Source organism: Lottia gigantea (genome assembly GCF_000327385.1).
Source record: "Lottia gigantea unplaced genomic scaffold LOTGIsca_66, whole genome shotgun sequence".
Classification (NCBI taxonomy): domain Eukaryota; kingdom Metazoa; phylum Mollusca; class Gastropoda; family Lottiidae; genus Lottia; species Lottia gigantea.
Window position 1 is genome coordinate 21,280 of NW_008710245.1, and position 14,215 is coordinate 35,494.

General features: G+C 35.0%; 3 protein-coding genes across 3 annotated transcripts; all 3 read right to left on the reverse strand.

Moving 5' to 3' along the window:
• Positions 1-558: 558 nt before the first annotated feature.
• LOTGIDRAFT_195251 (hypothetical protein) lies at positions 559-2,668 on the reverse strand. The gene has a single exon (XM_009064849.1). It carries the CDS (start codon positions 2,654-2,656, stop codon positions 614-616), a length of 2,043 nt encoding a protein of 680 aa, XP_009063097.1. The 5' UTR covers positions 2,657-2,668; the 3' UTR covers positions 559-613.
• Positions 2,669-4,044: 1,376 nt separating this feature from the next.
• Positions 4,045-5,929, reverse strand: LOTGIDRAFT_73586 (hypothetical protein; the record flags this gene model as incomplete). Its single annotated transcript, XM_009064847.1, has 3 exons — positions 4,045-4,193; positions 4,473-4,556; positions 4,963-5,929. Coding segments are annotated over 3 exons (1,200 nt in total), but the record flags the coding sequence as incomplete, so codon positions are not given.
• A 1,870-nt stretch (positions 5,930-7,799) lies between these two features.
• Positions 7,800-11,923, reverse strand: LOTGIDRAFT_235510 (hypothetical protein). The gene is made up of 5 exons (XM_009064850.1): positions 11,851-11,923; positions 10,335-11,547; positions 9,784-9,867; positions 9,189-9,345; positions 7,800-8,028 (listed from the first exon to the last, which is right to left on the reverse strand). The coding sequence occupies exons 2-5, from the start codon at positions 11,503-11,505 to the stop codon at positions 7,938-7,940; spliced, it is 1,503 nt and encodes a 500-aa protein (XP_009063098.1). The 5' UTR covers positions 11,506-11,547; positions 11,851-11,923; the 3' UTR covers positions 7,800-7,937.
• Positions 11,924-14,215: the final 2,292 nt, after the last annotated feature.

Genomic DNA, 14,215 nt, shown 5'->3' on the forward strand with positions numbered 1-14,215 from the left:
ATAATATGTATGTATGTAAACATTTTTAATACGCCCACACGTAAGATGGGCGTATATTGTAATCACCCCGTCGGTCCGTCCGTCCGTTCACATTTGGCTCGTGCTCACTCTACAGGCTACAATTCTTTACAGATTATTTTGATTTTTATTTTGTATGTCTATGTCGTTATGAAGATGATCCCTATTGATTTTCATGATGATCTATCGATTTTAATGATGATCGGGTAATTTTTCACCGAAATATCGTGTCTGACCTGACGTTTTACTCTATTAGCTATATTGTGCAACTCGTGCTCACTCTACAGGCTACAATTCTTTACAGATTCTTTTGATTTTTATTTTGTATGTCAATGTCATTATGAAGATGATCCCTATCGATTTTCGCGATGATCGGATATTTCACCGAAATATCGTGTCTGACGTGACGTTTCACTCTATTAGTTATATTGTGCAACCCTGTAGTCACTAAAGACTGTTTAATCATTGACAGCTGCCAGTGGGCGTATGTTACCTTGCCTGGCAAGCTATCTTTTTAAGATAAAATCAGAAGTGTGATGTATACCAAGGAGCTTTAATAGACCCATTTTTAAGTTACTTTTGTATATTTTAATGCTTACACAACTACGCTGAATTTCAATTTGAAGATGTCCTGTTTTGGTTCAAACAGTCTTAAATCATCAAAGTCGGCCAGTCCATATTCAGTAGTTCCTAATCCAACAAAACCCATACTAGGGTCATCTGGTATATTATTAATATCGAATAATTCTTTATTGTTCAGAGATCCCCAAGCATAATTACCAGCAACTTGAAGCTCCAGTTCATTCCACCGACTGTAAACAGGAATCTTTGTCAGGGTACCTTCCTGTAGTGGATGAAGTCCTTCAAAATCTGAGCTGACTACAAACTTTGACAATTTTGGATAGATACTGAAGAACACTCCACTGGATTGTATTGAAGCACATCCAGTAGCGTTAACTCTTGTTGATAGAAATACACCGTCAGTTGCGTTAGCGATATCCAAATTAAACTTCACGCTGATTCCAATATGTTTAAGATCATTGGATCCTATAATGGCAAAGCTTCGAGGATGATTATCGTTTCCGCACCATTCGACAGGATTATGGAGAGATGTTTGTCGTATGAATTGATTTTGAGTGGTACTGTTCCTCAAAACCTCATAACTTCTCAACTGAGGCGTTAGATTGTTCGGTTCACTAAACTCCGATGAGTTCTCGAAATCATCAAAGTATGGTACTGGAAATGGTTTGCTGGGAGGTGGTTCTCTCTTTGCTTTCGCACCAGTTGTTACTGTAGTCAAAGTCCAGATTTCATCAATACCCAAATCCATCTGGAACTGTCCATCTGTGACTAGAATTCCAGTCTTCTGTATGAGCATTGAAGAAGGTTCTTCTTTAGACAACTTACTGTACCATACAGATAACTTATTAATAATCTTCAAAGGCCCTTCCAGTTTAATTACAACTGTTTGATTCTGGACTGTGTATGGTGGGAGATATGGTCGAATACAGACAGACATGTTATGCGAAATCGTTTCTATCACTATAGTAAAATCTTGTTCATCTGGGCTCTGTAGAGAGACAAAACTTCCTCCAAACGTAAAATTACCAACCCCCTTGCCATGGGCTAGATAATGCCAACCAGGTTTGGCGAACTGATTTGTATGAGCAGACACCCACAAAGGTGTTGTCACTTGATAATGTCCACTCCAAGGTTCAAAGGCTGTCATGAGACCAGCTCCACTGTAAGGAAGTCCATTATACCAACTTGCAATCAAGCTCCAAGAGATCGTGCTAGTCATGAGACCATTGACGTAATTCATATTAAGAAGTCTGGCCCAGCAACCACCACCAACCACATCATCCACTGTACTGAAGTCCTCAGAAGACCACAATGGCTTTCCTGTATCCACAGCACTAACTGAACTCTTTGTACCTGGATAATGAATACCAATGCCATAAACCGCTTTATTGAACTCTGGATGAGTGAAAATATCGGCACTGATTTGATCCCAATTAAAATCATCAGCTGCAATAATCAAAACTGAAGATAGATTATTTTCATCCAAGGTTTTTCTCAGGGTTATGACATACTCGATGTCGTACTTTCTTTCGTTCCAGATTCCAATGTAGTCAATATCCAGATTATGCTCGGTCTTGGCACCTTTTATCCAGTTAACTATGTACATTGCTAGTTGTTGTCGATCAGCGTAAGGATTCTCTGTATAGTTTGCGACCCAGCCAGGGAAACCCCAAGGTAATCCATACAACTTGATATCAGGATTTCTCATTTTGGCTTCCTTCATCAACCACCATTCATATCCACGTTGATAATTTTTATCCCATGGATAGTGCATGTGTGATGCTTCTGTGCCATCAGTGCTTTGTGCATCTCCGCCAATTTCAACTTTCAAAATGTGAAAATTCGCTCCATAATTTGGTCTGAAGAGAAGATCCAAGATTTCATCTCGCTGTTTTTCAGGATAATTTACAAGGAGTTTTGAGGATGCTCCTGCACTAAGTCCACCAATACCATCAAACCGACGTCCAAGTCCTTGAGAAGTATCGAATGTATAAACAATCGTTGATGCTGGTGCTTTAACCGCACATAAGGTTAAAATGATGCTTATTTTGTACATTTTACGCCCACAAGGTCACCGATTTTTTATTATTATCTAAATAGGTCAATGCGCATCAATTATGTCTTATCTGATAGGTAAACCTACATCATAGTATCAAAGTATTGGATTTAAAAATATATTCAACTATGTGACCTACATGTGGATATCTTCCATTTTATTTTTACTTGGTCTAGGATACCTACAAATAAAATGAATACATGTACCTCCATATAATTTGAATGTTAATTTTATCTTGAAACCAGGAAAATGTTTTAGGAAGTTTAAAACGGATCTGAATACTTGAAATTTGATTTTATCAATGCAACTGTAATACTTTTCAGAATTCGTAATCTTTCATAAATTTTCTGTGTATTAAGTTACTTCCAAAAATTGATTATATCTTTAAATGAAATATTACTTGACTGTATTTTCGCAAACGAAGTAGGTTTTGCATTATGGAAATGTAAAATGCCAAATATTTTGCTAATTCTGCTAAGTGATAAGTATGTTCTCATTCAACTGGATAAATAGGTATAGTTCACATACTTTTCTTGTACATATTTTCATAGGATTTGAAACTCATCTAGGAGTGGAGAGCATATATAACAAAAACGCAACGAATATATTATGGTATGACACATTTATTTAAGAACAAATAATTGGTGTGAAGTACGCTACAGCAAAATGTCGAGAGCTGTATTTCAATTTGATTGTGATGTAGTGGGTAATACTTATATTAATAGTCATATTATTACATTTGATAATATAGACTTCCTTTTTATTTATTTCAAATTAAAATAAATACATTACAAACGTTTTTTTATACTACATGATAAATAATTTGTAAATTGCTACATGATAATACTAGTTATCGCTTTTTTTTTCTTCTTCTTTTTTTTTGTTAATCATAGAGATTGTTACACGTTGGAGAAAATAAAAAATATAAGCTGTTTTCAATAATAATTTCAATCTTGAACAATAGATTTGGTACTTCCATAACTCGAATCATTTACAGAAACATCAATCTCCAGTACAGTCTTACCAACATATCCTCTTGATAAAAAGGTATACAATCTGAAACAATAGCAAAACATCATAATAATTATACAAATAGGGCTACACATAGATATATATTTCTAAATGAACATCATTGGATTTATGGACCAGCCACAGTTATTACCAGGGCTTGAAGAGTTACAAAGCCCAAATTATTCTCAGTTTCCCCAGTAACTTTTGTTCGGATTCCAAAGGCAGATTCTGAACAATATTCATGAACAAAGGTAGGATCGTGAAACCACAGTCTGAAGTTTTTAAAACCGGTTACTGCCGTTTTTTCACAAGCCAACCCACCCACTATCTTGCATAAGTTTTGGTGTAAATTAGTTCTCGAATACTTACAAAGTAAACATTATAGCAATAATACAAAAGCCAGCCATCATAAACCATACAGCTCCTTTAAAATGCTCTACTGTGGCATTATAGACCAGATTATATAGTGAATTACTGGCACTGTTACAAACTGTTTCTACAATGGCAATACTGGCAAATAGAGCCCCTGAAAACATAAATATAGATTGTGGATCTAGACAAATTTCAAGGATACTGGCGTAGGAACTTAATAGTATTGAATTCAATACAGTAAAGGTATAAAATTGGCGATCTTTATGTTGATTCCAGTCTCCTTGTTTGGAACCATTAACTGATTTTTGTTTTCACAATGTACAAGTTACTGATTTCCGTTTATGTTGAGGTGAGACTTCTCATGTAATTCTAAAGTCTATTGCATAAGGTTTCTGAGCTGTTATTATGATATTCAACCAGATTTCATAGTTACCTTGTTTTTCTGGCGGAGTCATTTTGGACATAAGAGATCTGGCGATAGGAACAGTTGAGGATCCAATAATACCCACCACAGGTACTGAAATTGAAACATTCAAAATTTGAATGTTTGTAAGACAAACCAAAGCATAGAATATGCTTATCAACATAATTACAATTATTGAATAATATATAATAATTGAATTATAAGAATCATAAATGTAGGAGGGGGAAGAGACTTGTAGTCCTGCAGATCCTTGCTAAAATCAGACATTTGAGCTGCTTCGCCTTGAAGCCAATTCATTGGCCTTCATCAAAGGCATTTGATTCCTGTCGTTGTGCAGTTTGGTATGGTGTAAATTAGATTATGGTATGATAATTACATAACTTCCATTGGAAGCACTAGCCTGGGCATGCCATGGAATTAAAACCGGACTTACCTAGATACATCATCAATGAATTTTGAGCCAAACCTTCCACTATAAATCCTCCAGTAGCAAATACACTCGACAGTATACTTATATATTCGTCTTTGAAATAATTTTGGAGAAATTTTATGGATAAAATACTGCAGGAAAATTGTACGGTTAGTCGTAAAGCACCAAAATATCCTATTTTAACAGAATTCCAGCAAAATGGTTCTCCTAGTTGATATATTGTTTCCAAAGAAGTTCGTCCTAAAACCACGACCACGCCAAAAAAGAACATTCCCATTAGAACAGAATACAGCAATCTTTTACTTCCATTAGAGAAATAGAAACCAAACACTTTTTTAATATGATATAATGGTGATTTTTCTGGCTGCTTCTTTTCTGTAAGTGTTTCGGGTAGACAGAAAAAAGTAAGCGTTAAATTAATAGCAGCCGCTATAGCGAACATTAACACAGGATAAAAATATCCCGTAGATTTTATTAGGAACCCCGAAGATAAAGCCCCAACTGATGCAGCAACCGCCAAACATCCCTCCATACACGCAATAGCAACTGTTCTGTTCTTCCCGGGAACCGTCACATCAGCAGAATACGTAAAACTCGCAACTAATATAGCATAGTAAGAGCCGCATAACCCATCTACAGCTGAGGCCAGATACATCAAATTCAAATTTAAATCAAAATATACGATTAAACTGGTAATAACACATTTCAGAAACAAGCCAACGATTGGAATAATGAACAGGATTCTTCTACCAATAAAATCTGACAAAGGTCCCAATATTAAATTTATAGCAATAGCAGCCACACCCGAAGTAAGTGCGTAATAAAGCGACAGGAGTGAAGCTTCCTTTTGGATTTTGATTTGCTCTGGTCCAAGTATTGATCCATTACATGCATTCGACACATTTACTACAGATATATTGGTACTATTGTTAACTTTCAGAGAGAGAGATAATCTCGACACAATATATTGAGATGTCAGTGGAACAATTGAAATAGCTGATAGCATGTACAAAATAATACCAAAGCCAACAACAAACCACGCTCGAACGTATGGAAAATCAACAGGTAAGTTTCTTTGAAGATCAAGTTTTTTTAGAGGATTTGATTCTTTCGACGGACCCATTTTTGTCTCACGAGAGGTGTTCAGTAAATCCACGACACAGCACAAGTAGTATTTAACACATATCTAGTTAATATTTAGGCACAATAGGCAACATCTTAGCCATTTCGGGCCACACGAAGATACTTCAATCTAAACGAGACGACTATGTTCACCTCCACTCGACTCAACTAATGTTATCAGCAATAGTAATATACCTATAGTTATAGTTGTAGTACCTTTTGCTGGTGTAGTTTAAATTCAAACTGTGTCTGCATACCAATAACCGTAAATGTATCATCGGAAGTATTAAAACACAAAAAAATACAAATAATAACAAAATTACGTCATCAACACTCCCTACAACAGAGAGTAGAGCTTTCTTTTTAAACGACTATACCCCCTTTTGATGTCGTGAATGTGACCCCGAGGTACAGTATCTGTCATCGAAATGATATAATATATTTATCTCACAATCTGGCTCATCGAAAACACGCAACCTCATAATTGCCAGGCAAGTGCAAAAACCACTCGGCCACCGAGACCTGAGTTAAAGGGACAAATTCGCCATTTTGAGGATTGATTTGGATCTGGGATATAATTATGTAAACCGTCTTTAAGAGAATTAGAAATATACAAAAATCGCGTAATTCCTTCCTCTATACCTCAATAATTAGGAATTTCTCTTATTATGTCTATATTATGTTTTTTTCTTATATGGAAAAGTCTCAATAAGAAAAGACGAGAGTCGTCTTTTTAACTTACAAACGCGGTTAATTCTGGACACACATGGATTTTATTATTAATTGTATAATTATATATTTCGACAGTGAGATGTGAACACCTTTGCTCATTAGCTTAGCTAAATCAAATTCCCGTTTCTGAGACAAAGGTACGGTTGGTTAAACGGATGGCGAATCTGTCCCTTTAAGATTTGGCGTTGAATGTAAGGTTAACTGTAAGGTTAACTTGAGGTTACACTACAAGTCAAAAGGGGTTAGATAAGGAAAGGATTTTAACTTGTTCAAAGGTTTCGGAGACACAAACTATGGGGTTACCTACTCCTTGGAATTAACTGTTCTTTCCTCTCACTAAAAGGTCGATCTAAGTGCATGGGTATTCCAAGGCCACATTATCATAGATTGTTATAAAACTATCATTGGGGGTAAGACGGTCGTTGTCTTTTCAACTTTACACGATTGACCAGAACATAATTCAGACTTGCTAATGTTATTAATAATCAGGTGAAATCATAAAAGAAAAAGAAATCTGAGGAAGTATTTAATAAATACGATATAATTATGTCATGTGTCATAAGATTATTCATGTTATAAAATCTCCTCTCCAATTACTCGTGCTGGTATACCTAGGTCACATGTCAACAGTTCATCACAAGATCAGTAATGTATATCTATATATAACAATACTCACATTTGACCCGCTACACACTCCAGACAAGTTCAGTTGTCCACATTGATTCTCTACTTGCAGAGATCGACCCTGCACCTAAGTGGAAATAAGTAGGTCAAACGTTGACAATTTTTTAATGCACCAACTTCAATCCCGTGTTTGAGGGCTGTAGAAAAGAGAAAGAAAAAAGAAACGCCTATATTTTAAAAGGGTAACAGCTTAGTTCACAATTAAGGATCCTTTCTCCAGCTGGCCAAACCTCTAGGTATATTCAGTTGGGTCAACCGGAATTATGAGTGAAGATGACTTATTCAAGGACATCTGACTTTCAAACGCCGATAGGACTTTAATTAATAAGATTTTCCAGCCTGCAACTGTGTCAATAACTGAATTGAAATTGAATTAAATTTGCTTTATTTATTTATATCTGTATTTAAGAAAAACTGTATAAATTTATTTGAGATTTACTATAATGATATAAAAGTATATATAAATGCAAAAGCTATGAGATAAATTAACCAGGACATAGATTTTCTTATGATTGTTCTCTTTCAAATGGATTCTGATCTTCTGGTAGTCTTTGATATCCATATCGTACTTCAGATCTAGTTTTTACTTTCAAGATACTGAAAATAGTAATAGTAAAGTATTGATAAATAATCGAAAACATTAACATAACACTTATGGTAGCTAATACTAAATATTTTTCTGATTTTTAAATGGGGTTCATCCATGGGTGAAACACTAACATCAAGTTTCGTAAAAATTGAACACCATCAGTGTATACGAGCTAAAATTGAATGCGTTTTCAAGAACAAGGGCAATACTAATTATTTTTTAGATTTGTCTGATTTTCAAAAGGTTCATCCTTGGGTGATAACAAACATTTTCACTAAGTTTTGTCAAAACTGTCAATAACCTTCTGGAGTGTTTACGTGTTTTCACGAACAAGGACAATAACTCATACTAAGTATTTTACGATTTTTCTGATTTTCAGTAGGATTGATAACAAACATTCACACCAAATTTCATCAAAATCCGTTGCACTTTCTAGAGTGTTTCCGGACTGACGGACGGGCGGACTGACCGACGGACATGGGTGACGACAATATACGACCCCTTCCCCTTATTTCATCTGGGCGTATAAAAATGAAGTACACCAATAGATTGTATTAAAGACGCGCCTTGGGAACGCAATATGTTCACCTATGTCGCAGGTTGATAGCGACTGGTGTAAAGTTTTTAATTTTACGAGACTTTTTCTAGCGTTTTCTTCGCGTTTTCCGGCAACTAGCCGGTGTTACGGGATTATCCTCGAAGTCCTTGCCCTAATGCATCAATTAGTTTATCGTAGTAACCATATCTGCCGCACATACGTCATCAATCGGCTTTGCACCATGTCGAGGTGAATTAAGCATGTAGCCTACTAACAATCCAAAATATTGGCGAAACATTAGAAGCAGCTATTGTACATTAGTACATCAATCATAAGTGAGGAAGTATTTCATAAGGAAAAAGTGGTATCAGGTGTCTAGATGAGTAAATATACCCCGTCATGGCTGCTTAGGAAGTATTCGTGATTTGACTCGTTCCGCTGTCGAAGAGCTTTCTTGTAACTTGTTGGCTTTAATGGGAGCTGCTCCATTTTCGAGTTCTAGCTTTCGAGAATTTTCACCACGACAAATGCAAAATTAGACATAATTGTTTGTATCTATACATAGACCTCCATTTCCAGTAATCAGCCAAGTTAAGCATTCCCGGGATCGCTAAAAGTTAGGATACTTACATGAGTAGAATAATGACTATCAATGTGAACAATGCCATGATTTGTGAAGGAAATCCTCTATAAATAGAGGCAGTTTCCCTGTAGATATATTCAATGACACCACCCATTATAGAACTAATACCAATCTTAAAGGCTGCAAACCCAGCAAATAAAGAACCTAAAAGGAAATACAAACATACATTCATGACACCCTTAAATTGTCGAGAATTTAAGATTTAGTCCATAGAAAGAATCTCTATGGCATAAATTCTGAAAACACGATCCTTCCTGTTTTCTAGTTTTCATGTTTGAAGATCATTACCACCGACAAGAAAGACGTAGCATATTCCGGTGTTCATCGTATACCCGTGTGTTGATACAAGAACATTCTATGCCTTATAATTATGTGATGTAGACTGTACAATGCTCTCTACGGATTTGAGACATACAACTTCATATCAATACGACCTATCTCAATGAGACCTCGGCGGAATATGAATTGAACATGAAGACGCTTATGCTATCTTTCCATGCTTTCCCAAACTCTTTTCTATATTCAGCAAGATGTCGATAATATATTATCAAGTATCAAAGTTTTGAATAGTGAAAGATTTACCTTGCTCTCTGAGTAGGACATGTTTAGAAGCAAATGATTTGATCATCGGTGGTATCATATAAGCCAACGTTCCGGCAGCAACAGCTGAAATGTAAATATTGTAATTACAGTAAATAGTCCTTTCAGCATAATACCGATACTATAATCTATATCAGAAAGAGATTCAGTATCAACATAACACTGCTTCTCTACCAGAAGAAGATTCAGTATCAGTATAGCACTGGTTCTATAATCTATATCAGAGGGGATTCAGTATTAACATAACACTGATTTTATAATGTATATCACTGGAAGATTCGGTATGAATATAAGATTGATACTATAATCTATAACAGAAGAAGAGTCAGTATAAACATATCATTGTTCTATAACACTGAATATATAATCTATATCAGAAGACATTCAGTTTAATGGATATATTATGGTCTTTTATGGAAATCTATTCTTCAGTTATGTTACCTGGTAAATACACTTATAGACCAAGTTAAAGTTTGAGACTCTGGAATTTTATGTTCCTTCTAATATTCCTTTAATAAAACCCGATTACCTACCTCCATATGCCATGGCATCAGCCGCTGCAATGGAGAACATCAGTAAAGACGTCAGTAATGAAATGCCACCTAATATTGCAAATGATAGATCCTCCAATTTCAGGAATCTCTGAAGCAACTTTGTTGTGATAAGAACGACAACCCAACAAATTATTAGAGATAACGAAACATAGAAACTTATTTTTGTCCTCGACCATTTGAAATGCGGATCATATCTTAGCACTAGTTGTTGTATGTTGCTTTTGGTGAAACCAACAGACGATTCTAAGATGATACACACTAGTAGCGCAAACATAATCCATTTTCTTTTCGGGTAATGATCCGTGTTCTTGTATATCTTGGCACATCTTGTTAAAGTCTGAAGAGAACAGGTAAAGGATACTGTATGATCAAGTGTTTCAGGAACTAGTGACAATACTATGATCAACGGTAATACAGCAAACAACATCGCAATAATCATTGGACTTGACATATCCTCTTCAAACTGGTCAATCCAATAGGTGGTTAGTATAATAGAGGCTGAGATACCAATAACCTGAATACCTTCAACCACGGTAAACTTGAATGATCGTTCTTCTCCTGGTGGTGTTGAATCAGCAAAAATTCCCAGGCACGATAAAACCATGACTACCCAGCCACCACTGACAGTTTCAACTAAACATCCAATTAATATGAAATACATATTCAGATCAAAAAAGATAAATAAATAAAATAGAATAGCCTTGATGAGAATTCCAACAGTTGGTAAGATCAATCCAATCCGTCTGCCCACACTATCGATCACAGGCCCAATCAACAAGGCGGGGATGATTCCAAGCCCGTCACAAACCTTATTATACACCAAAAACGTTGTCATAGCTTTATTCATTAAATCAGTGGTATTTTGATCAAGGTTCGATTGTAAGTTGTAATAACCATTGTATCCATCAGATGTATAATATTTGACAGAAGTATCTGTGTGCTCGGGTGGTCCATACTTTTTCTTCAAGTAATATTCAGCGTAATAATATTCAGTAGGAATGGCAATACCATGAGATATGAAGAAGAAAGTTAAAACTGTTCCAAGTACCCATGCTTTTGGTTTAGATCCGCGTAATGGTCCAACTAAGTAGCCGTCGTCATCTTCAAATATCGGAGGAAGAATTGGTCTACTTTCCTCTGTGGCAGACATCGCAAATCATAGAGTAACGTTTAATCCAACATATTCAGTAACCTGGAGAAAAAGAAAAAGGGTTTGTTATAGTAATACAAAAATATCGTGCGTGGTTGTGTCTAAAATTAAATTTTATATGATTGCACTCTTCATTAAAAGATCATATTTAACTATAATACACTTTCTTGTGTTCCTTGAGTAACGATGAAATATCGTAGACGACCCCTAGTTAGACGTTCTATTTTCATTTTGGGCCCTAACAGATTTAATGCAACATTTAGCTGCATTATGAAGAGACAATTTATCTTAAAGAAAGTCAAGGTTTAAGCTTGAATGTAAAAATATCTGTCCGAAAGAACTTACGTTATCGGAAACTGTATTACCCAAAAAATCTACTGAATGAGTGAGATTTATTGGTGGCAGCCCTCAACCCTCGTCGAGCAAATATTGGTGTGCCTTCGTTTTCATATGATAACAAATCTAATAGAAGGAAGTGAAATGGGTTATAACGTGAGGACATAATAACTTTCAAGAATTGACTTTCGATTTCACTTTCTCTTTCTCGTATATTGGCCAGCATTCGTCAAAAAACATTACATCATATTCTACCGTATCTTTTACTGATGTTCAAGTGCAAATGCAAATGCAAATGCAAACGATAACGACTCAGAGTAAGGTATTGGGCGAAGCAGAGGTACAATATACAAAATGCTTATCTTACCTACTGTTTCAAACCTACTGTGCCTTTAACTCAACATCCAGAAGCAATCGACTAAAGTGAACGCACGCAATTATTGAAATTACAACGAGGAAATTATTTTAGCATTTCAGCTTTCTATATCAAATATTGAATAGAGTTGCACATTAGTCACGTTAATGTTTAAACAACAGCCGTATATTATGCAACCCTCCAAAGTCACATATTTATTTCAACAAATTTATGATAAGAAGTCTTGAGTCCTGTCCATGGTTTATGTCATTTAATTATTGTTAAGAGGTTTTCAAAACTTTGCATGTGTATCGTGGACACTTCTAGTTTAAAATTGCACCATCACAATTGTCAATCAGACTTTGATTCTTTTAATTACATTAAAATTAGGCGTTTTAGTTAACTCAAAGTAGGTATTATAAGCAGTGGCATCATATACGCTAAGGACAATGGCAGGAAATACAGAAATCTTACAGAAAATTGACCTTCAAAAGCATCTCAATCACATTAGGAAAGACGTGATATTATTGTGTTGACATAGAAATAATATCAGTGTTATTGTATTATGCATAGTTACAAAACTGGTATAGTAAGCATTGGTCTTGTTTTAACCAAGGAAGTATAATATAGCGAATATGATTTTCATATAAACAAAGTGCATGGCTTACTTTCCAGTGCGTACATGACAAATTGACTGTTTAGATCTATATAAGGCACAGTTTAACTTTTTTGACTTTTGAGCGGAATCAATATATTATAGAGATCTTTTAAGATTACAAATAGTTTATTTTCGAAAATCTTCTGTATCACAATATTTGAATCTATCGAGATAAAAAAAAAAATCTGACTATATCACGATACACAAAAAATCTCGTTTCCCCTACTGTAATTACAGACCTCTGGTTTATTTCTCAACTTCTTTACTTGTCATAATGTAGGGCGTACGAAATCGATACCATAATTATCTACTGATTGTTTGCAACATAAGACCAGATGAAATAGATCAAATAAATCTAAAATTTACAGATAACAATCAACCAGTATAACCGTTTAAAGGGTATAGCTATCGAATAATTCCTATCGGTAACAATTTTCAGAATGAAGAAAAACATTTCAATAAGATCATTGAACATTATTTAACTACATTTAGTTCCATAGTTGAATATCCTTATTTGCAAACGTGTGGTGAATATTGCCACAGTCACGCTGTTTATTTGAAATTGATGTATTATGTCACATATTTCTCACATCCCTATCCCTGTAACAGAGTAAACTTTAGTGGTTTCCTTTTTATTGATCTAATATTCTTTATGAAAAAATCGTTTTAAAATGAAATAATTTGACATGTACTGAATTTCTTTTTCTCTCTCTTTTTTCTCTTAAAAAACTCTTTTTATACGCCCACATAAAATGGGGGCGTATATTGTCTTCACCCATGTCCGTCGGTCCGTCCATCCACGATTGCTCGTAAACACTCTATAAGGCACAATTCTTGACTGATTATGACGAAACTGGGTGTGAGTGTTTGTTATCAACCAAGGATGAACCCTATCGAAAATCCGAAGAATCGAAAAATATTTAGTTTGAGATATTACCCTTGTTCTTAAAAACACATTCAATTTTTAGTCTGTGAACACACTAGAAGGCACAATTCTTCACATTGATTGTTATTGATGAAACTTGGTAATATTATACAGTATCCCCCTAAAAAATTCAAAAAGAAGTCTATGACTGAAGGTTGAATATTTCATACTGTTAAATTTTACTGTACTGCCAAATATTTTTATTTCAAATCGAAGCTGCCCTGAAGCTGTCTGTGGGCGCATATTACCTTGCCAGGCAAGCTATTTTTAATATTTTGACGCACTTTGGCTAATTCAAGTCCAATGATTAAGACCCTTTATGGAATGAACCATTTGAAATCTAACATTAATTCATTTTATTTCACAAATACCATTAATAGAACAAAACAGTAATTCACTAATAGACAAATTGGTTTGTGGTTTGAGACTAGAAAAT

Coding starts and splice junctions, on each gene's coding strand:
- LOTGIDRAFT_235510 (XM_009064850.1), bottom strand. CDS start 11,505: ATGTCTGCCACAGAGGAAAGTAGACCAATTCTTCCTCCGATATTTGAA. Junction 9,868..10,334: donor TGATGCCATGGCATATGGAG/GTAGGTAATCGG, acceptor TTTACATTTCAG/CTGTTGCTGCCGGAACGTTG. Junction 8,029..9,188: donor ATAGTCATTATTCTACTCAT/GTAAGTATCCTA, acceptor TACTATTTTCAG/TATCTTGAAAGTAAAAACTA.
- LOTGIDRAFT_195251 (XM_009064849.1), bottom strand. CDS start 2,656: ATGTACAAAATAAGCATCATTTTAACCTTATGTGCGGTTAAAGCACCA.